This window comes from Ahaetulla prasina, chromosome 2, assembly GCF_028640845.1.
Source record: "Ahaetulla prasina isolate Xishuangbanna chromosome 2, ASM2864084v1, whole genome shotgun sequence".
NCBI classification, from domain to species: Eukaryota; Metazoa; Chordata; class Lepidosauria; order Squamata; family Colubridae; genus Ahaetulla; species Ahaetulla prasina.
In genome coordinates, this window is record NC_080540.1 from 83380594 (window position 1) to 83406936 (window position 26343).

General features: G+C 39.5%; 2 protein-coding genes across 7 annotated transcripts in view; one reads left to right on the forward strand and one right to left on the reverse strand.

The window, feature by feature from the left end:
* The window catches only part of UBLCP1 (ubiquitin like domain containing CTD phosphatase 1), a 33407-nt gene extending 11944 nt beyond the window's left edge, over nucleotides 1–21463 (reverse strand). Inside the window, exons 1-7 of one of the 6 annotated variants that reach the window (XM_058166601.1) lie at nucleotides 21354–21463; nucleotides 10289–10468; nucleotides 5810–5901; nucleotides 4623–4708; nucleotides 4431–4546; nucleotides 1613–1711; nucleotides 598–635 (exon numbers count right to left, since the gene is read on the reverse strand). In XM_058166601.1, the coding sequence (XP_058022584.1) occupies nucleotides 598–635; nucleotides 1613–1711; nucleotides 4431–4546; nucleotides 4623–4708; nucleotides 5810–5901; nucleotides 10289–10442 (585 nt within the window). In that variant the 5' untranslated portion in view covers nucleotides 10443–10468; nucleotides 21354–21463. The other 5 variants (XM_058166600.1, XM_058166599.1, XM_058166602.1 and 2 more) reach the window with 5 other exon arrangements.
* An 88-nt stretch (nucleotides 21464–21551) lies between these two features.
* RNF145 (ring finger protein 145) overlaps nucleotides 21552–26343 on the forward strand; it is an 82458-nt gene continuing 77666 nt past the window's right edge. Inside the window, exon 1 of the mRNA XM_058166596.1 lies at nucleotides 21552–21893. The gene's annotated coding sequence lies outside the window, so the exon portion shown is untranslated. The remainder of the gene's footprint in view (nucleotides 21894–26343) is intronic.

Here is a 26343-nt window from a genome sequence, read left to right on the forward strand (position 1 = left end):
GTGAGCGGTTATTAGATTCCTACAGATTTAACTCAGAGTCTGCTGCTATTTTGGCATTTAACCATAGGCCAACATATGAGAGTACATCGACTGCTAATCTTTATTAGGTAATATATAAGAAGTAACAATCCCATGAATTCTCCTAAGAAAAGTTCCCCAATGACCTGTATTCAGAATTTAACACCTCAGAAAGAAGTTCCTTTTTATTCAGAAAATAATCTGACTGAATTGAGGCCCTGTGGTTAAAAAGAGGGTTCATTTTTGTCAATTTCTTTGCTTCTCTACAGCTCATGACCATCTTCCAAATAGTTCAAACAACAAAGATATTTCTAAGGCATAAATGAAGAATTGGTGAAAAATGAACTCCTTGTCCATTTATTTGCAGGAATTTCCCATCTGCAGAATTAAATACTTTATTCGTGGAAATGTAAGGATCCAAGCAAATGGATTTATTTACTCCAGTTTATCAACACCAGAATTCGGTATTCTAATTTAAAGTAGATTTAGAATTTTGTGAATAGATCATTTTAAAAACCATGCAAATTCTAAACAATCTAAATAGAATATTAGAAAGAGAAAGGCATATGGAATACTTACTTTCATTTTGGCTTCAATCCATTTCATATTAGTTGCAGCTAAAGTAGAAAGAGAGATTATAAAATGAAAAGTTGTTCTGTTTTTAAAATAAGGGTAATTATTTTGATATTTTTTAATTTAGCTTTCACTCTCTTATTATTAAGAAATCACCCTACCTATTCAAGCTCAATGGGTTTGCCCACCAATTATTAAGAAGGAGCTGTGCATCCCTGTAGCTAAAGTTCTACTTATTTGATGATTCTGGATATTTCTAAGAAAGCTTTCCTCAACCTAGTACTACTCAGATGTATTGGAAGAAGTATAAAAACTCCTAGCTAGAAGCCATTTGATTGTCGATAGAGATAGAAAACATATAATACCACCATATATGAATAAATGAAGGTATGGATATATTAATAAATATAGAAACAATCCAAAGTGTATACGTGAAGTATAGACTTATTCTATTGCCCATTCACTTTAATAACATTCACTTTAATATAAATCAGGAGGAAGCATTAATACATAAGAGATTAATAGATAAATGACACAATAACTAGTGCTGAGAATGATGTCTCATGGTCTAGATTCATAGAATCATCAAAAACTGCACATCTTTAGAAAAAATTGGATTCACACGGTCACCTCTTTCTCGCTCTTCCACCGGAGCAACTATACTTCTTGAAGATCAAGTAAAGCTTTCAAAGCAGTTTGTAATAAGGAATGATAAGGTACAGGGAATCTGCCAATTAAGAATAATTTATCATTCCAAACATCTTGGGCAAAATGCAGTATTTCTGGTTTACTTTCCAAAGGGATTTCTAATTTCTTCCCCTTCCCCACCCAGGAATAGGTGTATTTTTCATCAACATAGTTTGCCCAACTGCCCAAAATTTAACAGTATTAAATGTAACAGAAAGACTGAAAACCAAAAAAGATGGAAACATAAAGTTCAATACGTATCATCAGACTCATGCATTGCAAATAAAAATGGCAAGTAATAAAATCATTTCTCTTTGTAAAATAAATGACTTACACCAAATTACAATATCATAATCTTCATAAGCAGAGGTCAGAAACTCATGAAGGTAGGGCCTCATCAGCTCAATTCCCGTTTCTGCACATGACCTGTGATCTGAAAAGAAAGTTGTCTGGTTCATTTGACTCTGTTCAAATTTTCATCCCCATAGATTGACATTCTGACCTAAGCTAATTGCAGTTTTTTTCTAACGCCTAAAATACTACAAATCAGAGCTTTGTAGAGAAGGGAAAGGAGGAAAAATTCCAATCTCTTACCTCCATACCAGCTGATAGGTAGAATTTTAATTTATCTGAAAGGTGTACTGCTACAAATATTGCACCAAAATGTGGAACTGTATGCATAGAAACCATCAATTCCATGGATCCTGCAGCATGTGCTATGGCACCAAACCTGAATTGCTCTCACTGTGACCAAGGTTTCCCATGTTGACTACTTAAAGCCATACTACATGCAGTTCCCCACTATGAGCTAAAGCTGGACAGCTTGGAGTAAAAGCACCAAAAAAGTCTTCCAAGGGTAGTTTTAGTGAATCCCATAAACAATTTTACAGTGTGCCTTGGAGGTTTACTGGAACACAGTGTGGACCAAGGCTGTCAAACTCCCGGCCCGCAGGCTAGATGTGTCATGTGGTAGCCACAGCCAATTTAGCGAAAGGGACCAAAGTCCCTACACGGCACATCGCCATGACGATGTCAGTTTGACACACACACACACCCCCCCCGTGTAGACAATCCCTATAGTACTTGCCAATGCCAAACAGCCTTGGTTCCATTTCAGCTAGTTTGTGGGAGACCAATAAGCGGAGTCTTCTCCTGCAGTACCAGACCTGAAGTAGTTTAAGGCAAAACACTGCCTACTTACCAACATAAAGAATCACTATCCCCACAGAGTGAAACTAAATTATTTTATACCAACCTAATAATGATTTTTAAAAAATATATGATAACTGCAGTGAGACTACTGTAAGCTTAAAAGTGGAAAAGTACTACAATGGAGTAATGGTTGGGGAACATATTGGAACTGATCTGGCAGTTAATGCATCAGACTAGAAATCAGGAGACTGTGAGTTCCAGCCCTAATTTAGGCATGAAAGCCAGCTGGGTGACTTTGGGCCAGTTGCGCTCTCTTGCAGCCTAACTCACCTCTTAAGGTTGTTGTTGTAGGGATAATAGAAGAAGGAAGGAATATTAGGTATCTTCACCACTTTTGAGTTATTTATAAAAATAATAAAGGTGGAATTAAAAAAAATCTTTAAAAAATCCTTACAGAGATGGCTAAATTAACTTCTTTACTTAGAGAGAAAACATATTTATGGCTGACTGGAAACCCCCTAGAAACGTATTGCACAAAATGAAAAAGTGTACTTGTGGTTTGGGTGATTAGGAAAAAAACCTGGATAATGGAAAAGAATGAGCATTTTTTGTAATCATAGAATAAAAGATTATTTTGTAATTTTAGTTATATTTGTTTTTGTACTACATTTTTTCTTTCTCTTACTTTTCGTTTTAATTTTCCTTGTAAAACTTTTAATTAAAAAAATAAGATAATGATTCCACAATATACAATTCAAGATCACAACTACTACCCTGTGAACGTGACACTCCCAAGTTGCTAAATCAGATTTCAATAAGCTGGGGATCAACATTAGGCCTAAGTGAACATCAATTTTTCACCTTTTTTTACATATACTATTGTCAGCACAGATTCTTGTTAGCTTAGATTCTATCTCTGTTACATCTAAAACGGGGAGCTAAACTTTGATTACCTGGAACCACAATCTGTACACATTGTTTCAAATGATCTATTGATTTCAGATTTTTGTTTACATCTGAATTTAAATATTACTTAATCAAAGCTATGTCACAGAAAATTATAATGTTTACTGTGATATGAAATGTTTTATATTAAATTACTGTTATCAATGTTTTCCCACTGCGTTAAAAAGAGTAAGCATACATTTAAAAAACATGCCTGGAACCAATTGACTGCCTGCTTACTTTCATGTTCATTTTATCTTTAAAGCCTTGACTCGTATGTTTACCAAAGAACTAACCATATATATACAATTAGCCTTAGAGAACATATTTTAAAGCTGGGGACTAAGGGCCATTGGATTAGCAGGTAACAGGAAATGAAATATTTGCATAATCAACTTGACTTACTGAAATTATTTCACTTAAATATGTTTATATTCCCCTCACTGGTGGTTTTTCAAAAGATGCTTAAAATGTTTTTTTCATGCTGCTTACTGTCTTATGGTTTTACGTTGTCACCATGATCTGCTTGCTACTATTCAAACGATTACTATTTGAAATATAGTAATTATTGTTGTAAACCAGAGATGTCAAACTCAAAGCCCAAGGGCTGGATTCGGTCCATGGGGTGCTTAGTTCTGGCCCATGGGGCCGCCCTGGAAACAGTGGAAGACCACCCCGCGGTGCCTTTGGCAGTGAAAACTGAGCTCGGGAGGACCGCAGGCAGCCCTGGCGAGCCCTGTTTTCATGGGCAGAGGGTTGCAGGAGGCCGTCGCAACCAAAAATGTTGCTTGGGAACCTGTTTTCGCTGGCACTTGGGCCTCCACAGGTGCTCGTGACATGAGTGACGTAGACCTAGTCATGCCCACCCCGGCCAAGCCCACCCAGCCCCGCAAGGTCAAACACAACCCTCATGCAGCCTTCAATGAAATTGAATTTGACACCCTGTTGTAAACCATACTGTAAGAGCTGTAAAGTATACAATAAAAGTAATAAAAAATCAAGATATGCAACATTAAACAGCGAGTAACAGTTTCAATCTAAGGTTAATGACTTACCAAACAATGTGTAGTCAACATCAAGGACCAACAATTTCTTCCCTTCTCTTGGAGGATTCAGTATTTCTATTTTGTACTCCTTAACTCTGCGGGAGATTTTCAACAGATTTTCCTCCCTAAACACAAACAATATAAGCATCATATAGTTGCAGCTTCTTTAGCTAGTCATTCACTTATAACTCTGTGACTCACCGATTTTCTACTTCAACAACTTCCTCTTCAATATCAAAATCATTGACTACATCTTCATTATCAGGAGGTGGCCCGAGGACATCTTCCTATAATGAAGGTAATTTTTTTAAACAAATTAGCACAGAAATAGTCATGTGTTTGCCTAATTTGGTGGATTACCCAAAAACGAAAAAAGAAAGCAAGCAGCAGCCACACAGCCACAGAGTCTTGGCTTACTATGAAATAATTTGTCTGCTGCAGCATAGCATCCCTTCATTCTTACTTGATTATTCCTGCAAATAAATCAGCTGCAGTCTTGTTAACGTTTAAAAATTCTGGGATTTGTAAGCAAAGAATAAACTCAGATTACCATTCAAACTTCTGGAACCCACACAGAACTTGGATCTTGGTCCATATGGGAAGAAAATGGTAAATCCAGTCTACACTTTTAATATTAAAGGCTCCTTTTTTCCCATCTTTTCCACTTCAATCAATGGGAGAAAAAATACAGTCCAAGTCAAGTGTACTAAATTTCTTTCTAGAAGTATCATGGAGCTGTAGAAGTGCTTGGTGGAACTTCTATTGTTCCTATCTTGTGACATGTTACATATCTCAATCCTCTCTCTCTTTTGCTCTCCTATTTTAAGAGTGCTACTGGGACAGGAGAAATGGGAATGTTTGTTCAGAAACCAAGACAGGAAACAAATTCTGAATCTCTTTTTTTTCCAAGTTGGAACATTCTCACAGGCCTTGAAAAAGAGAATCTGATTTGTCCAATGGCCTTCATGACATTATCTTAAGAATCAAAGGACTGCAACTCAGCCCAATGATTTCTTGATCGCTATTTATATTATAGGAATTAACAGAGTAAACATGGTTGAATGAATTGATAGACACGCACAGGAAATCAGCAGCTACCATTTAATTAAAGGCTACTGCCAACAACAAAAAGAGCATGGAAATAAATAAAATGATACTGTTTCCATAAGTTCACATGATATATAGGAATCCTACATTTGGAATAATAAATTTAGTCCATTAATATGTATTGTGCCAAGGCAAATACTTACACAAAGGACCACACAAAGTTTTCATAAAAGCAGACTCTTTACATCATTTTAACATGATTTTGATGGTTACATTTTACTGAGTTTTATAGCCATTAGAAATTAGTATCTGTGCTTTAATAGAACAAGAAGATATTTTACCAAACTTTCCTCACGAGTCCCCATCATCATGATTTTAGTATTTGGTTTCAATTTTAACGATCCAAGCTTCACATCATTTTCTGCTGGCTTGCCTGCAAAATAAACAGATTAGACATCTTAAGTAACTGTGTGCAATTTCCTCTTGTTTATTCTGCATGACATTTTTGAATCACTGACACATTAAGGTCAACAAAGCAAAATATCCCTTTAACCACATAAAACAAATAAATGTTGACAAACTTCTTTCTGTATAACTTTTTTTATGATTGAAAGATGCTCAGAGTTACCCTGAGGTAAGATGTCATTTTTTTAAAAAAATATTGTTTATTTAAATTTATTTATTTATTTATTTATGCATGCATGCAACCTGGCTCAAGGTTGACTCAGCCTTCCATCTTTCCAAGGTTAGTAAAATGAGGACGCAGATTGTTGGAGGCAATATGCTAAGTCTGTATACTGCTTAGAGGGGGCTGTAACAGCCTGCTGTTACCTCACGCCTCCCACCGACCCGTACGCTCGCACAGAGAGGGACTTCTCAGGGTGCCGTCCGCCAAGCAATGTCGGCTGGCGGCCCCCAGGGGAAGATCCTTCTCTGTGGGGGCTCCTACCTCTGGAACGAACTCCCCCCTAGTTTGCGTCAATTGTCTGACCTTCGGACCTTCCGCCATGAGCTGAAAACGCATTTATTTATTTGAGCGGGACTGGCTTAAACTTTTTTAATTTTTTAATTTTAAATATTAATTTTAACTGGGGTTGTAATTTATATGAATTTTAAGGGTTTTTTAGCTTTAAACATTTTAAATTTTGGCCAATTATATAATAAGTTTTTTAATTCTCTGTTTTAATTGTACTCTGTTATTGTTTTATATTGGCTGTACACCGCCCTGAGTCCTTCGGGAGAAGGGCGGTATAAAAATCTAAAAAATAAAATAAATAAATAAATAAAGCACTGTGAAGTGGTATATAAGTCTAAGTGCTATTGCTATTTACTTTTCTGCTATGCATGCTGGAAAGGCTTCAATAAATCTGTAGAATTCTCTTGGCTGTTTCTCTAACACAACTTGGTATTTACTTTGCTTTATTTAGACAAATATTTCTCTTTCTTTCAAATAAGAACAGCTGGTCTGAAGAACTGCTGGGGCTTACATCCTGAGCAGTTTCACTTGTTTTTCCTAGGTAGCTAAAATCCCTGTTAACTTGCACTTTAGTCCTTCGTTTAATGATATTAAAACTACTGCAATCACAACTAATATAAACATTGTAGAAAATTAAGAACAAGCTGTACATTACTGGAAGCAAAATATCTTTTTCAGCTTTTCCTGCTAATGCAGATAACTAAATAATCTAGAAATTATGTGTTTATAATTTTCAACTCCAATCCTGACTGTTACAGCTAAACTGTGAATTTTGGCTGTTTTACACATTCTAGTTTGTTTGGATGTTAAAAGCAATTTATTCATTCAACTGGAATGACTGCCCAATTCACAAGCATAACAGTGGTGTGGAGGTAAATTAGCTACCACCATGTCCCAACAGTGACTTAGCAGTTTGCTGACTCTGATCTGCCATGCTTGGAGACACTAGCTCAACTTGTGTCTCATTTGTACTGTGTGCTCAAGTATGGCCCTGTTCCATCTATCTCATTTCCAAATCCTATTAGGATTCCAAGTATAAATAATACTCTGAAAAGAGTATTTGAATTGTTGTATAGTGATTAAGTGTTTGACAAGAATCACGGAAACCCAGGTTCAAATTTAACCATGAAAACTCATCGAGTAAACGATGAGCTAGTCAATGTCTCTCAGTCCAATCTGCTTCAGAGGATTGGGGAAAATACATTAAGTATGCTATGTACACTGCCTTAAATTCATGAAGTAAAAAAGGGATGCCACTCTAACAAACAAATATATAAATAAATCATTTTAATCCATTCAGCCAATATACTATTGGAAAATCCCAAGGTGGAATGAACAAAGACAAGTATGCCTAAAGCTATAGTCTTTGCCTTTAATTTGTTGGATAGATACATTGTTTCTAACCCTTTAACATGCTACAACTGTATTAATTTTTTTTCATAAATGAATATGCTTGCATTAGAAAGGAAGCTCCCTTGAAAACAAACGGAGAGATATACAGTATGTATCACATATACATGTATATCACACACATGTATATCTCTGGCCGTTCGCAGATGGTGTTGGCAGGGGGGCAGAGGTCGACCCCGAGGCGCCTCACTTGTGGGGTACCACAGGGGTCGGTTCTCTCGCCTCTCCTGTTCAACATCTATATGAAGCCGCTGGGCGAGGTTATCCGTGGTTTCGGGGTGTATTATCATCTGTACGCTGATGATACGCAGCTGTACATTTCCACCCTGAACCACCCCAACGAAGCCGTCGAGGTGATGGGTCGGTGTCTTGAGGCCGTGCGGGTCTGGATGGGGAGGAACAGGCTCCAGCTCAACCCTTCCAAGACTGAGTGGCTGTGGGGCCCGGCGTCCCGGTACAGTCAGCTTACGCCATCGCTGACTGTGGAGGGGGGGGGATTCTGACCCCCAGGGAAAGGGTGCGCAACTTAGGCGTTCTCCTGGACAATCGGCTGTCCTTAGAAGAACACTTGACGGCCGTCGCCAGGGGAGCATTTTATCAGGTTCACCTGATTCGCCAGTTGCGCCCCTTCCTTGATCGGGACACCTTACGCACGGTCATTCATGCCCTCGTCACTTCCCGCCTGGACTATTGCAATGCTCTCTACATGGGGCTCCCCTTGATGAGCACCAGGAGGCTCCAGCTAGTCCAGAATGCGGCCGCGCGGGTGATAGAGGGGGCACCGTGTTGCTCCCATATAACACCTATCCTGCGCGGCCTGCACTGGCTGCCGGTAGCCTTCCGGGTGCAATTCAAGGTGCTGGTTACCACCTTTAAAGCGCTCCATGGCTTAGGACCGGGGTATTTGCGAGATCGCCTTCTGCCACCGATTGCCTCCCAACGACCTGTGCGCTCCCACAGACCGGGCCTCCTCAGGGTGCCGTCGACCAAACAATGTAGGTTGGTGGCCCCCAGGGAGAGGGCCTTCTCTGTGGCGGCACCAGCCCTATGGAACGAGCTTCCTCCAGGGTTACGCCAACTCCCCGACCTCGAGGCTTCAAACGTGAAGACTTTATTATTTCACCAAGCAGGACTAGCCTAAGAACGTATTTTAGCGAAATTTTAACGGGTATTAATCGGTCTTTGACCGTTTTAGTGATTCGGCCATTAAATATTTGCTTTTAAATTGTTTTTAAATAGTGTTTATTTATTATATTTATATTATAGTGGTATATGTATTTTAATATTGGCTGTACACCGCCCTGAGTCCTTCGGGAGATGGTGCGGTATAGAAATGTAATTATAAATAAATAAATAAATAAAAAACACGAACACACACAGCACACATAAAATTAGCTGTACAGCTCTCTATGTATTAATACATCACCAGAATATTCTGTTAAAGAGGATGGACTATTGTTGATTGCACAAGCATCAGTCTGCTTCTTGTACAGGGTATGAGGGATAAACCTTAGACTAGGGCAGTGATGGCTAACCTTTTTGCCGTCGCGTGCCAAAAGAGGGGGGAGTACAGGGAGGGGTCACGCGCGTGTGCGTGGGCATAATGCAATGCCCCCGCACACCCCACCCCGTGCGTGACCCCCCCACGCATGCACACATGACCCTCCACGCTCCCCGCGCACGACCCTCCCCACGCTCCCCCGCACATGTTCCCCTGTGGCCTGTTTTGGGCCTGGCAAGCCTCCCTGAAGCCTCCTGGGACCAAAAACGGGCTGTGGGGGTGGTGGTGCCGCACCCCTGTGGCCTGTTTCAGCATGGGGGTGCACCGCTCCCCCTGCATTCTGTCCACCCCCCACACGTGTCTGTTGAGCCACAGGGCCTCTGGTGGCTCAACAGACTAATGTAGTCTGTTATTAACACAGCTGCTTGCAATTACTGCAAGTTAAAGTCCCACCAGGCCCAAGGTTGACTCAGCCTTCCATCCTTTATAAGGTAGGTAAAATGAGGACCCAGATTGTTGGGGGCAATAAAAGTTGACTTTGTATATAATATACAAATGGATGAGACTATTGCTTAACACAATGTAAGCCGCCCTGAGTCTTCGGAGAAGGGCGGGATATAAATTCAAATAAATAAAAAAAAACACATGCATGCGAGACCCCTGTGCATGCACATGCATTTCCCGTATGTGCCCCGCCCCAGAGATCCGAAAATCAGCTGGCCAGTGGGAGGTGCACGGGCATGCGCAGTGGAGCTGAGCAGGGCAATGGCTCATGTGCCACCTTTGGGACGCGTGCCATAAGTTTGCCATCACGAGACTAGGGTTTATTTATGTTATATTATTTTTTAAGAAGTGCTTTAACATTTTGTCATTTAAACAACCAGCACTATCACAGCTATCTCACTTAACGAAGAAAGTCAAGGAGAAGATTACCTTTTACTTTAAGTCCCAGAAGTTTTTGGCGTTCTGGTAGCACTCCTGTAAGTCCTTTGAGTGATTGCTTGAGATCCAACACTGTGTCCTCTTCTGACAAGGTGGTTATTAAAAATTCTTGCCCGCCCCATTTTATAATGAGAGACACGGCCATATTTCTAACATATGTTTAAAACAATCCTATGAAAAAGCAAAATAAATAAATAAATAAACAGAAAAATGTTCAGACAATCCCAGATATCTAACCTTTTTTATATATAATAAGAAAAACAACCTAGATACTTAATCTTGTGTGTCATCCTCAACACACTTAATGGGATTTACTTCTCAATACATATGTATCTGATTGCACTGTAAAAAATCCAGGACATTATTTTTGCAACATCTTACAAGCTTCTATATTCTCTTTTACACAATATTGTTCTAATAACTTTAATAAAACAGACTCCTAGGAAAATATATATAATAGAGGTATTTAGAAATCGAAGGGCAAAAAGTGTCAGAGAAAATAACATCATAACCACATTGCTTGTATACAGATCAACAGATCAGCAAAACATGCAATGCATTCAAATCTCTAAAAAAGATAATCTTTTTTAGAGATTTGAATGCATTGCATGTTTATATATATGCATTATATTTACACACATGAGCACCATGCAGAAAATTTACTCTCCGTTTAACAATCCTTTTAACGAACAATAATATATCTCAGACAGACCAGACACCCCTTGCCTAAATAACCACTGGAATCCGATTCAAGCAAGTGAACACTCAACCATTTATAAGAGAGAACCCTACTCGAAGCAAAGTATCTACTTTTATCTATTTCAAACCTCCAATAAATACAACGGCACAGGAGAGAATTTTCTCAATTGAACCCTATTGTCCCTTCAGTAAATTATCCCTGTTTGAGCTGTTGATTCCAACGTGGTGGTTTTACAGAAAGCTGCTTCTCTTATCGGTCTGCCTATGCAGTGGACATCACCGTCAAGAAAGATAGTAGCAATTCTCTTTTAAACCGAACCCGCGCGAGGCTTTTGTCCCATTTTCTTTGCAAGCGGAAAGCGCACCCCGCGGCGTAGAAGTTTACGAGACAGATCCTGTCAGCCGAGACAGGCTGGCACGTTAAAATCAGCCAGAAACCGAACTGCAGCGAGTGTCTCTCTCCCCAAAGCTATCCGGGAGCTTCAGACGCCCTTCGGGATCTGCGCGGAGGGAGCAAATCCACCTGCAGATCGCGAGCATGTAGGATGCAGATCCTCGGGCGCGCTGTCTCCCCTTTCGTAAATCGGGAGGGTGGGGGGAATCCCTTCCCTTCAGGAATGGCTTATTAGCCGAGGCAGCTGCATCGGGCACCCGCGCACCCAAAGAAAGGACAAAAAGCCCCGGCGATCCTACCTCACTTCTAAGAGACTGCCCCGACAACAGACCCCCCCCCGCCCGCCTCGGCAGCCAGGGCCCTCACGAACCGGAAGCAGTTTCTGAAGCATTAGGCTGCAACGGCCGGGTCGGGGAAGCGCAGAGACAAGAAAAGAAGAGGGGGCCGTCGGAGGCTGGCACGTGGGGCTTCCGAGTTTCGGTTTTCGGAACTCCCTTTTTTCCTTTCAAGGAGCCAGCGCAGCTCCAGAGAAGTTAGGAAAGAAGTCTCTCTGTGAAGACAGAGAAAAAGAGGGCAGCTTTCAGATTTCATTTTGTGTGAAGCATTTTGTCTTTATGGATATGTATGTGGATGTGGATATGTTTATTTTGACATATGTATTTATTTGTTAACAGTAATGGCTCATACCCGACATTCCCTAACCGCACCAACAACATCCTAACACATATAGATTTCACTGAAGAAAATGTTGAAAAAGCTCTTCACAAACTGAAACCATCCCATTCTATAGGATCTGATGGACTATGTGCATACTTCTTAAAAAAACTTTCCTCTAATATAGCAGAACCCCTAAGCATAATCTTTGGAAAAGCCTTCACGACCGGTTCCCTTCCCAAACTTTGGTCACTAGCCACCCTGTCTTCAAAAAAGGAGACCCCAGCTTAGTTGAAAATTACAGACCTATCTCTCTATGCTGTGTCACCTGTAAAGTTATAGAATCTATCATCAACCAATCCATTACCCTCCACCTAGAAACAAACAATCTACTCTCTAATAAGCAATTTGGATTCAGAAAAAAACTATCATGTAACTTACAACTTTTTCACTGCAAAAACATATGGACTACAAATCTTGATCAAGGCAAAACAATAGATGCAATTTACATAGACTTCTGTAAAGCTTTTGACTCAGTGGTACATGACAAACTTCTCCTAAAGCTAAAATCCTATGGCATCTCCGGACCCCTCCACAACTGGATAACAGCGTTCCTGTCAAACAGACAACAAGTAGTCAAAATAGGCAGTGCCGTATCAAATCCTGTTCCTGTCAATAGCGGCGTTCCCCAAGGCACTGTTCTTGGACCAACACTCTTTATATTATACATTAATGATCTCTGTGACCATATTCAAAGTAGTTGTGTTCTCTTCGCTGACGATGTCAAAAAGACCTTGACTTTGTGTCAGAATGGTCAAAAACTTGGCAACTCCAAATCTCAACCAGCAAATGCTCTGTCTTACACATTGTAAAAAAGAATCTAAACACTAAATACAAACTCGATGGACATTACCTTACAGATGACCCCAACCCTATTAAAGACCTTGGAATTTTCATATCCAATGATCTAAGTGCCAAAGCCCACTGCAACTACATTGCAAAAAAGGCTTTAAGAGTTGTAAACCTAATCTTACATAGCTTCTTCTCCAGAAACACTACACTGCTAACCAGAGCTTATAAAACATTTGCTAGACCAATTCTTGAATACAGCTCACCTGTCTGGAACCCTTACCACATTTCAGACATCAATACAATTGAACGTGTCCAGAAATATTTTACAAGAAGAGTTCTCCACTCCTCTGAATACAACAAAATACCTTATGCCACCAGATTTAAAATCTTAAATTTAGAAAACTTAGAACTCCGCCGCCTTTGACAGGACCTGTGTTTAACTCATAGAATCATCTATTGTAATGTCCTTCCTGTTGAAAACTACTTCAGCTTCAATCATAACAATACAAGAGCAAACAATAGATTTAAACTCAATGTTAACCATTTCAATCTTGATTGCAGAAAATATGACTTCTGTAACAGAGTTATTAGTGCTTGGAACACACTACCTGACTCTGTGGTCTCTTCTCAAAATCCTCAAAGCTTTAACCAAAAACTCTCTACTATTGACCTCACCACATTCCTAAGAGGCCTATAAGAGGTGCATAAGAGCACAAACGTGCCTACCATTCCTGTCCTATTGTTTCCTTTCATTATATTCAATTAATATACTTATCTCATACTTACGCTCATATATATGCTTATATACTATATAGTTATTTTCATGCTTATGCTTATATATACTGTTGTGACAAATAAAATAAATAAATAAATAAAATTATACTGGAGCTATCATTCACAGAAAGAGAGAGAGAGAGAGAGAAAGAGAGAAACCAAGGTGTAAATTTAATTATGAACAAAAGGGTACGATCGTATGAATTGCTGTGACTTAAATTGTCCGAGGTGGTATGAAAGTAGATAGCGATGATTTGCATACAACACTCCAAAGAATAGGAGTAATATAAGAATGTCCTTATATGAGAAGTTTGAGAATGCCTTGTATTTTCCTGAGTTTTTTGGGGTGGAAATTTGGTTTGGTTTTCGTTGAGATTTGGGATTACAATAAACCAATTTTAGGTTTGGAGAACAGTGCTTCCTATCCACAAGGGCAGGAAAATCATGATATAAAAGAGATTTTTCTTCAGGAGATTAATATTTAGTGCTTTTCCAAATCATCTTTACATATGAAAGTTTACTCCATAAGAACAGATATGAAATTGCTTTTTGACCAGTATTTGGAAGATTAATTGCTGTGTTCTGGGAACGGATTCTAAATAATCTTCAAAAGCAACTTTATGGTTCCTGACAGGAGTAAGGAATGAATAGTCAGCTAGTATACCATATCTACTTGGAAAATACAATGAACAGTTTATTAATCTACAGCAAGATCAACAGATTTTTCAGCCTGTCTGTTTGGTACTGTTGGTACAACCTTGTTTGGTACTGGACTTTTTCTCCAAGAGAGAGTTTCCTGGTTATGTAGAATTCCTAAATTCAAAAGTATAACCTTCAATCTATACCAATTTATACAACAATGCATAATCTTAAACCTAGCACTGAAAGTATGAGGAAACAAAAGGTTTCACCTTGGCTCCTTGTATGCAGTCACCTTGAAAGAATTTCAGTATGAATAGGGAGATCTTAAAAACATTTTATGAATCAAAAACTGTATATAGGGCAAGACATACATTCTGCGTAGGAATAATTGTGAATGCAGTCTTTTTTCTTTTATGTACACTGAGAGCATACGCACCAAGACAAATTCCTTGTGTGTCCCATCACACTTGGCCAATAAAAATTCTATTCTTGTGAATGCAGTCTTGTCCCTGAATATGCCAATTGTGAAAGGTGCGGAGGCATTGGCATGATCAGACTCATCAAAATGGCAATAGCAGGGTTGTGCCATCATGAAACTACATCCACTCCTTTAATTCATTGTGATGGCACCATGCTGTTTTTGTCACTTCCCACCTCCAATTATTTTTCAAGGTGAACTCAAGCAAAAATGGGCTTTTGCAAAGCATGAAATATTAATTTCAGAGTAACAAGTTTCTTCTTTGCTTTAGCAATGAATGAGGCAATAATGAAGCTTTCAAGTACTTGTTTTTGAAATGTTAATCAAGGATTTCATGAATAAGTAAACCAGCAAAGAGATTGCTGGGATTCGTAAATATTTTTTGCTAACAAATTGGTTGATACTTTTTTGCAGGGTTGTTTCATTTCTAACAAAATTAAAGACTGTCTTTTAATTGGTCAGATAGCTTGGTACAGTATGGTGCTTGTAGCAAGTTGAAAGCATGCATTCTGGAGTTTAAGATGACAAAACAAGCAGTTGCAAATTTATTGGCAATATTGGTATATTTGTCTGCATTTGCTTCCCATATTCTATGCTGAAGTCTGGACCCTATTAGTTAATTTGAGAATAAATAGTAGAAATGTTATATGCCTTCAGAGTGGACTTACTCTGTGGGTGGTTGGCCCAAAAAGAATGTTACGTGTCTAAAATCACCCAGCTGGCTTTCCTGACTAAGGTAAGAGTACTGGCTCTCTCCTAAATACTATAAAAGTCTTACATAAATAAGCACATCTCCTTAGGAACAAAGGTACAGGCAATTTTGTGGTGAATTCCTGTTCAGTAGTGTCATAGGACCATAGAAAACTGATGGCAGAAAAAGACTAGTGGTCCTCAAGTCTGCACTTTGAAATATTTTTTAATTTATATATATATATATATATTATTTATTTCATCTTTTAATTTTTGACAGATGATGGACAGGTGTTTTATCCCAAGCATGTTTAAACTGGAAGATGGTTCCAAGCTTTCACTATTCTTTCTGTGAAGTAATGCTTTCTAACATTACTTTTGAACTTCCCTCCTGTCAGTTTGACATTATGCCTCCATGTTCTTGATTTTTGCTTAATATTGAAAATACTGTCTTCCAGAGCCTTATTTATACCCTTAATATATTTAAAGGTTTCAATAGTCACCTCTTTCCCTTGAGTCCTCCAGACTCTACATATTCAGATCACCCAATGTCTCCTGATACGTTTTATCCCTCAGACCTTGCACCATTTTTGTTGCCCATCTCTGAACTTGCTCAAACTTATATATTTTTAAAGTGAGGTCTCCAGAACTAGACACAATATTTGAAATGGGGTCTGACTAAATCCTATACACTGTAAGTGGAATTTGGACCTCCTTTTCCCTGCTGGTAATCCCCTCTAGTGAGGCATCCCAAAATTTTTAGGAATCTTTACGACTTCCACATACCACATCTGAAAAACAACTCCCACTATGTTCAAGTGTGTCTACTGGTTCGCTATTTGAAACAAGGTTTCTTTCTAAATTTGAACATTTGGAAGCTAATGTTCTACAGAGGAATTATTGAGTCTGTCATTTGCACCTCTATAACTGTCTGGTTCGGTTCTGCAACCCAACAAGAAAAACACAGACTTCAGAGGATAATTAGAACTGCAGAAAAAATAATTGCTACCAACTTGCCTTCCATTGAGGACCTGTATACTGCACGAATCAAGAAGAGAGCCGTGAAAATATTTGCAGATCCCTTGCATCCTGGACATAAACTGTTTCAACTCCTACCCTCAAAACGACGCTATAGAGCACTGCACACCAGAACAACTAGACGCAAGAACAGTTTTTTCCCGAAGGCCATCACTCTGCTAAACAAATAATTCCCTCAACACTGTCAGACTATTTACTGAATCTGCACTACTATTAATCGTTTCATAGTTCCCATCACCAATCTCTTTCCACTTATGACTGTATGACTATAACTTGTTGCTGGCAATCCTTATGATTTATATTGATATATTGATCATCAATTGTGTTGTAAATGTTGTACCTTGATGAACGTATCTTTTGTTTTATGTACACTGAGAGCATATGCACCAAGACAAATTCCTTGTGTGTCCAATCACACTTGGCCAATAAAAAATTCTATTCTATTCTATTCTTAGTGCAAAAATCTTAACATTTTTCAAATTTCTCTGTGCTAGAGAATAATTTTACTCAAAAAAGCCAATGAAGCAGAAGGCTTTTGTTCTAAGAGATTTTAACTGCAGCATCTGAAATGTGCAATTAGTGAAACTGTGAAAGGTTCCCATGGAGATCATGACTTTATAGCCATTGAATTAACCCAGTCAGTGGAATAATTTGAATTAATCCTTCAGACTGTAGCTTCTGTGTCTAAATGAACATTTAATACCATTTTGAAGACCTCAAGGCAGAATGTTCATTTGACTACCTCCACCCCCACCCCACACTTCACAGTATCCTATGCTGCTTTTTTTTTCATTGATATTCATTGATTGGCCAAGGAAGTAGGAATCTGAGGGGAAATTAATGCTACTAAATTGAATTTAAATCCATCAGATCATTTCAAATGCTGACTCATATGATATTTCAGATGGCTTCCTTCACAGTAGGATGCATACCAATAAATCCCACTTCCTTGTATCCGATAAGTCAAATTTAGTTCTTAATGACTACACATTCATGCATTCACCACAATGCAGGAATTCTGCCTCTTGGAAATTGTTTTATACCTATAGCCTTTGGCTCACCTATAACCCTCTACTCTCCAGGTACTAACCAAAGTCTACTAAGACTTTGTGGGATCACTGAAGATACTACCATTTACTCATATATACATCCTTAAAAATGACTTGAAATGCCTAGGCAATTGATTTCATGAAGCAGCAATTTCTTATTCTTCCTGGAATAATTCTGAAGAGAGAATACAACTTGCTGCTACTTTAGGCCATGTGGTTTGCTTTGTCCCATGACGATTTTTCCCTACAGTGCTCAAAATCTCCCTGAAACTAATCATCTTTTGATTATCAATCAAAATTGTATAATCATCCCTCTCACCAAAAGCAACTCTGGGCAGCACCCAACTATCAGATAAAAACAAAAATATAAACTACAAAAATCGATATTAATATCATAAAAGTGAGAAAAAATAGAAGAGGAAAATAGCTCCCTCAACAATGGAATCATCTCAGCAAGTCTCTGGTTGCCTGGGAGACCCAGGCCTGACAATATAGCCAAGTCTTGAGGGCCTTCTGGAATATCAAAAGGGATGGAGCTAATCTAATTTGAGGGAGGAAAATGTTCCATAAGATGGATGCTATGCAGAGAAGGCATGTCTTTTGGGACTCACCAAGTGAGTCTCTCCAAGTCTCTCACCAATGCCAGATCTTATTGGGCAGGCTGATATAATTTGGAAGAGGTACTCCCTCAGATACCTCAGCCCTATGCCAGGAAGGGCTTTAAAAGTTAAAACCAGCACCTTGAATCAGGGAACAAACTGGCAACCATTGCAGATCACATTGAAGATGACAGCTATATTTCAGCCACTGATATCAGACTTCAATATTACCTTTCAGATCTCAGAAAAACTGTTTAAACATTTAATGAACTTTTCCTGCAAACTTTTATTTTCACATCTCAACAGAGCTTTTGTTTCTGAGAGAAGTGTCTTTTCCTCTACGAAACAAAAGCTCCCAACTTTTTCAAGTTGACTTGGAATGTTGAAAAATACATTTTCTATTCAGTAAAGCTTTGTAAATTATAATTGCAGATTTTGGAGCAACAAATGACTCTTTGAAATGCTTGATGTGTTTTTTTTAAAAAAAACATCTGCCTGGTTGTCCCATTGGAAGATTTATGTATTTCTGAGTCATAATGCTTTCCAGAAAGAAATTCTATCCAAGTTATCTGTGGTTGGAATAATATGAACTGTCCTTGCAAAAAAACAAGAAAAAGATATTTGTAATAACAAAGCTGTACAATGCTATGTCAAAAAACAGAGAGCATGGGAAATGAAAAGCCACAAAATTCTCTTCCCCCCATATTCAAATACTATATATATATCCATATCCAACGACAGTTTAGTTAGTGGTTAAGGCATTGGACCAATGTACCAGGAATGGGAAACCAAGTAGTTCTAGTCCTGCCATAGGTTAGGAAGTCATCTGAGTGACTTTGTACCAGGCACAGTCAGCTCTAGGAAGAAGTAGGCAATAGCAAACAATTTTCAAATACATTACTTAGAAAACTATGTGAACTTGTCCCATGTAACAGGAGAAAAGACTGACTTAAAAGCACTAAAATTCCTCTCTCTTCAGGTAATTCTACACAATTAGAATTGTGTGTGGCTAAAACTATTAAGGTTTATCTGGTGAGATAATACTTATGGTACTTAGTGTTAAGTGGGTTCATTATTCCACAGGTAAATGCTTATCCTGGAACAAAATGCTTGATACTATCTGATGTCAACAACTTTATTAGGAACAACCTACAAACCTGCCAGATTAGTAATAATTAATCTTAACAGACCAATAGCGTTTAGGTTTAACACCAAAAGATATAAAGCTTCTTGAATGAGAAGCAAAACGTCTTCAAGGAAAAGCAAAGTTCAGCTGTCTTTTGAAAAAGCACTTTTAGTACAACCATAACATGGATGACTGAGAATCTCCGTAAACATTTAGGCTTGTATACTACCTCACAGCACTTTACAGCACTCTCTGGGTAGTTTACAATGTAAGCACTATTTGCATATTGCCGCCAACAATCTGGTTCCTCATTTTACCAACCTCAGAAGGATGGAAGGCTGAGTCAACCTTGAGCCCCAGGTTGTGGGAAGAGTATAAGGGCTGGCCTAAGTTTTTTGTTAAATTTTTTAAATTTCTAAATTTCTAGATGAATTTTAATGGGTTTTTAGATTTTAAATGTTTTTATAATTTCGGCCAATTGTATAATAAGTTTTTTAATTTTGTTCTTAATTGTATATTGTTTGTGTTTTATTTGGCTGTAAACCACCCTGAGTCCTTCGGGAGAAGGGCGGTATAGAAATCTAATAAATAATAATAATAATATAATATATCATTTCAGATGTTCAAAAATGAATCACAGTGACAGCTGTGATTTGTACCTAAAGCAAAGAAAAAGAACTAAATAAAAATAAATTCCAAAATAATATTTGCAAATATAGTCATTAAAAATAAAACTGAGATCTGAAAACTATTTTTGTTGGAACAACCAAAAGACTATCTTTATAACTCTTTATCCTTCTGAAATTGCAACATTTAACAAATTTTCTTGGAAGTAAGGTTCACTGAACTCATCAGACCTGAGTAGCATTTATAGGACTGCATTGCCAAATTAGCTAAGTATAATGAACAGACTATGTTCATTATGAACAGGCTATATGTTGATTCATAGATGGAAGGAACTGACATCAATGGGTCAATAAATCTCTAATGATAATCCAAATTTTCATATGTGTCCAGTCAAATGTGCTTCTTGAAATCTGAAAGCATTTTTTGCTATTTACATGCGAGATAACTTAAATCAGAGCAAGTTATGTGGAATGATACATACTTTAATGTTAAATTCTCTGCACATCTCATCATACAGTAGTTACCATATAGAGAGTGGATTGCTTTAAAACAGAAAGCACCAATTTGTAATGTAGCATTATAATTTTTATCATACTGGATGTCCTGGAAGATAATTATGTGTACTAGAATGTGACATATATGTTTTGTCACTTGCCTTGCCTTCCCCTCCCTTCCCCAGCAAATACACACTATGAAGAAACCCAACTCCACTCCAGGGAGTCTACCTTGCCCAGATTATGGTTAGACATGAGGGAAGATTCCTTTCTCTTCAGGCACGTTTTTACTCCCATTTATGTTCACTTCCAAATCAACATGAAAAGTGTTGAGTCTCTTGAACGTTGGTGTTGAAGAAGACCCCTGAGGATACCATGGATAGCCAAGAAACCAAACAAAAGGATAAGGCAACAAATCAACCCAGAGTTCCCACTTAAGCATAAATGACCAGACTCAATTGTTCATACTTTGGATATGGAAGGCAAAGAATTAGATCTCTAAATGCTGGGGAAAGTGGTAGAAAAAATAAGAGGACAAGCAGCAGCAAGGTGGATGGACCTGATAGCAGCAGCGATGGGTCCGCGGTTGAGAAGACCAAGTCTGGGATAGAGAAAATCTTCTCCGTCCTGGAGAAAATCTATGCGGTCGCCAAGAGTCATGCCATCCGATGGCACCCGACCCAACCTCATTACCTTCAAAGTCACTTAAATGGAGCAAGGTCTCGTAAAGCCAACCGGGCTTCGTTCCGAGATCGTGCCCATTCCTAGTTTGCTTCTTCCACGCACAAGTTATACCATCCTCCATCCTTACGCGAGCGACGGCACCATTAAATAGCGCGCTTACTTCTTTAGTAAAGGAAAACTGGAATGTGACGCTCTTGGAAACCCCGGCGGGGATCAAAGGGTTATGCCTGGCCACGTAAAGATGAGATTACCGGACCTGCAGCTCCGAACGGCTTTGGCGGGAACATGGCTGCCCGGGGCAGCGTTGGGGACTGAAACGAGAGGCGCAAACGCCGCGCTCCCCAGGAGAGGGCGGCCCTCTTCCACTCGCCTCCCGCCACGGCGCAGCCAGCCACTTTGTCTCGATACCCCCGGAGCGCATGCGCTCTTCACCGATAGGGTAGGGGGCGGAGGAGGCTGCCTGATCCTGGCGGTTTGTTGGCGAAGCTGGAAGCGCGCAACGCAGGAGCTCGCGTGGGCCCCGGCCGCCCGTTAATGGGGAAGGAGAGCTCGCTTGGGGTCGGCTTTGTGGCCCTCAGCGGGTAGACAACCGCGGCGGCAGCGGCGATGCTGCCCTGGAGGCGCGATCGGTTGCAGCCACGCCAGCGCAGGCCAGGCATGGTGCCGTAGCGGCTGTTGGAGGAACTGCGCCGAGGCGGAGGAGGGAGGAAGGAAGGAAGACGGGAGCCGACGGGCAAAGCAACCAAGGACCCCCTTCTCCAGCCCCGGCTGGGGTGAAGATCAATCGCACGGCCAGGTGAGAGATTCGCACGAGCCACCCGGGTCCGGATCCTTTTTTGGAGCCGCGTCCCCCTCGCCTCTCTCGCGGGCGATTCTTTCCTACGGCCCGTTGCCTCTCCTTTTCCCCCCCTTCTTCTTCTGTACCCTTCCCTGCTTTTGCTCCATCTCGGCGTTATCCTTCTTCTATCTATCCCACCCCAAACCCACCCACCCCCATAACCCCGCTGCCTGGCAAGTTGGCTGACTTTTTCCGCTCCCCGGCCCGCAGATCGCAACCCACCACCAGCTCCACCCCGTGCAGCCAAGGCCTTCTCCGCCCCCTCCCCGCCAAACTCCCTCCTTGACCATTAAAATCGATGGTCTCTAAAAGGCCCCAGGAAAAAAAAAATCCTCTATCACTCTTGGAATGTTGCAACGCCCCCAATTCCGCCCCTCCCCCGCTTAATGACGCCAGGAAACCCTTTTAACGTTGTCTCCCACCCTCCCCAAGGAACGCCGATTGGTGTCGGGAACCCCCGTCGGTCCTTTTCCTGCTAGGCAGGCGGCGTCGACCGCCTTCGATTGGCAGCTAGCTGTGCCGGGGTTACTAGAGTTCAAACGCGGCGGAGCTTTTTACCCGGGGGGCCCGAGACGAGGGGGGTGTTCTGCAACACATTGGTAAATATTGGGGACTTTTGACATTGCATTCAGCGTCCGAGGCAGAGAACAGGGAAATCCCCTGATTTTGCACGGAAGTGAGGAGGGGGGAGCTGGGAAGACTTCGGTTTCTAAGGAACAGATTGGATTCGTGTGATGCCAGCCATCCGCTAGGTTGATGAGGCGGTGGGGAGGTGGATGTTTGACCCTGGTTGTGATTTTTATTATGCATCACTTAGGGTACTCTGCTTCCTTCAAGAGTTTTGGTCTGATGGCTATCTGGTTTTGCCCAGAGCAAGAGATAAATGATAAAACCACTAGCTCTGAAATCTGAAAGTTGGTGAAGGAAATAAAAGCCATATCCAAGGTTCCAGATCATGCGACTAGGACAAAAGGCTTCAAGGCTTCAATTTGTTAACATCGTTGGGGTTTTATGATCAGTAAATTCCCTTCCTTTTAAAACTTTCCTATTATGTGCAGAAAGTCTACAAGGAAGTGGAGAAGGACAATTATTTTAGAAAGCAAATGCTTATGGGGAAAAATGCTTTGTTGGAGGGCCTCTGCCTTGCTGCTCTTGCTTATCAGATCAAATTCTGTTAAGCACTTTTTCTTTTCCAAAATTGAAACCTCTAATTATCTTTTCTTTTTTTAAAAAAAATCCATTTGAGACTATTTATCAACTCAATTCACTGAGGTTGTGCTGAGAGGCAGATAGTTACTGGAAAGCTTTCCTCAAATTAGGTATTACCTTTTCTCCTGGCAAGAACCCAGGAGTCATGTGTTAATGAGTGAGTTGAACTGGTTTGAAGGAAAGTGTGATGTTAAAGGTACAGTAATTCCATGGGCTGTTTCTGTATTAGAAAACACAAAGAAATGCTAAGTAGTGTTTTGCTGTCATTCATAGTTGTTTTAATTGAAGTAAACTTCGGAACATAATTTAAAATAGTGATCTGTGATTATTCTAGATGTAATTTGGTTTTTTTATTTTACTGATTATATTTGATACTGTTAGCATGGAGATATTTTTCTCCATTTTCTCTTCTAAATATACAACAGTTAATATGTGTTAAGTTCCCCCTTTTTAACTTTAGGTATGCAAAATTGCAATCTTAGGTTTACTATCTTGGAAACAGCAGGGTACAAATGTTTGAGTTGCAGGTGATATTAACTTGGAAGTAACCATTGGAAGTAAGTTGCTATTTCAATTTGCAGACTGCGATCAAAAGTGTAATAGGGCAACAATTGCTAATTATTTAATTGCTTGAATTTTTTTTATTGCATTTATACTCTAGCTTTTTCTCTGAAATCTCTAGGTCAGTGTATAAGGGGCCTTTTCTAAATTTATTTCATATCAGCGATCCTGTAAAATAGGCTGAAATAGACAATGACTAGCCTGAAGTCAAATGAGCCCAGTGGTAGAGTAGAAATGTGAATCTAGGTTTTCTCTTCTCAAGTGTAATATTCTTTAATAAATTAAAACACTAATTTGTGTTTGTAATTGTGTCTGGTGATATGACCTCTAGTTTGCTTCAGTCTCAAAAGCAAACAGCTCTGATAGTTTTACTATAGTTGTTGATTTTCTTATGGGAATGGTAACTTCCAAAGGGCCTGTGTTATACCAAGCAGAAATTTTTCAGCTGTAGCTCTTCTTAAAATAGTGTGAAAGCTCCTTATTTGCTACAATTCTACTTCTTTTATAGCTGTTTGAGGCATAACAATCTTGCTGGAGAAAAGGTTAGTAACCCAATTTGACTGTGATCTAAGGAGGAAATAAAATTCTGTTTGTTAAGGAAAAACAGGCTTCTGTGAGTTATAACAATGTATATTTTCAAAATAAGGGCTTAGTTCACATACCATACTAATCTGTGGTTTGCTGAATAAATTGTAATTGGTTGAGTTGGCTCTTTGTGCTGAGCCAGAGACCATGTTTTAGAAATCATAGGGGCTGATTTCTCACAGATTGACTATTTAGCACAATTGGTGAATCGTTTGAAAAGCAAGCAGATCACCTTAGTCTGTTTTGGTCTAAATTATCATCATCCTTTGTCATTACCCATGTTTTCCAATGTTAACAGTAACTGATGTTCTGAACGTTGGAGGGCACTGGATTGGTATTCAATTGCTGAAAATAATATGAGAAGTCAGATGAACCATGGACATAATTTGAATAACAATAAGAAAGTCCACTTTGTCCATCTCCACTCCAAAGGAACTCTATTGGACAAAAATCTTACTTCAATTTCCCTCAATTTCTGATATCTCTGGGAAAGTGAACTGTATGAACTGTAGTTAAACTATATAAAGTCCTAGGCAGAATTGGTGCTATCTATCTATCTATCTATCTATCTATCTATCTATCTATCTATCTATCTATCTATCTATCTATCTATCTATCTATCTTGCATATGAAGAGAACATGACAGTAGAGAAGTAAACATATTCACAGTCCACATTTTATAAGTACAACTTTTATCGGGGTATGGCAGTGGCCTCATAACTGAATGTCCAGTTCAGCTATCCAGGCAATTACCTCTTCCATTGCTTCCTGTAGGTCTTGTAGGAAATCAGAGAACGTATATCGTGGGCAATCCGACACAATATGTTTAATAGTTTGCATGTCAGGACCACAATCACAACAAAGGGAAACTTTCCATCCCCACTGATACAGGGCAGAGGCAATTCTTCCAGTATCAGACCTAATTCTGTTCAGTTTTGTTCAGATAGAGAAAAGTAGGTCAAAACCAGGTGGTTTGGTAGAGGGATCACTAATGGTCAGGTTGGGCCAGTTTTCTCTCCAGGATTTCTCTGGGTTAAACTGAATACTTATTAAGTGACTAACTATTTTCCATGCTGACCTACAGGACTTCAATCTTGTGATGGACTGCGCATTGTCCTGGTGAATAGGGAGGGCCTTGTTATTTGGCATCCTTGACCACAGTTGAACAAGAGCTTGTTGTCTTCTTATGTGGGGTGGTATGATATTACTAAGGACTGGTAACCAGTGCACAGAAGTGAGATGCAGTGTGCCGGAGTTGATAAGCATTGTCTGGTGGAGTTGCACGTCGACCATTTGTGTGTGAGTGCTATTAAGCCACACACTGATACAATATTTAGCTGTGGAATAAACCAAAGCCAAGGTTGTTGTTTGTAGGGTATTAGCATTAGCACCCCAAGATGTTCAAGCTAGTCTGTTCAGTAAGTTATGGTGGCTTTTCAATTTTGCAGCTGTTTTTTTGTAGATATTGTCAGAAAGTTAGTGATCTGTCCAGTGTAATCTGTAAGTACTTCCAAAGAGTTATTACATTGTAAAATACAGTTCCAGAATTTCGCTGAAGGCTGATAATTTGCATTTCTATTGCTGACATGTAATGTGGCTACTTCTGTATTTGTAAGGCTTGGTTGGAGGCACCTTTTTTTCACGTAGTTATCCAGCTTCTGGAGATCTTGAGAAAGGATGTCCTCCTTTGTGCTGAGGAAACATTGAACACCCTTTCTTATGCCTTCCAGTCTGCTTTAAGAAAACTTTAAGCACACTTTTCATTGCCTTTCAGTTACTCTTTTGGTAGTTCAGATACTGGAAGTGCAATTCATGTTTTAAATTCTGGCTTTCCTTGGAACTAATCTATTGATTGGTACTGTTGTGCATCATTTGAATTTAAATGCTTAATTTTTTTAAAGCTGCAGAATCATGAATGGTTATCAAGTGTCCAGTGATCTCAAAAATCACTGATCAAAACATACTAAGGTTGCTATACAATTTTCAAATCTCTGGGATGAATGAATTCAAGTGACTTCTCTGGAATTCTGTAAAGTTTTTTTTCCCCCGGATC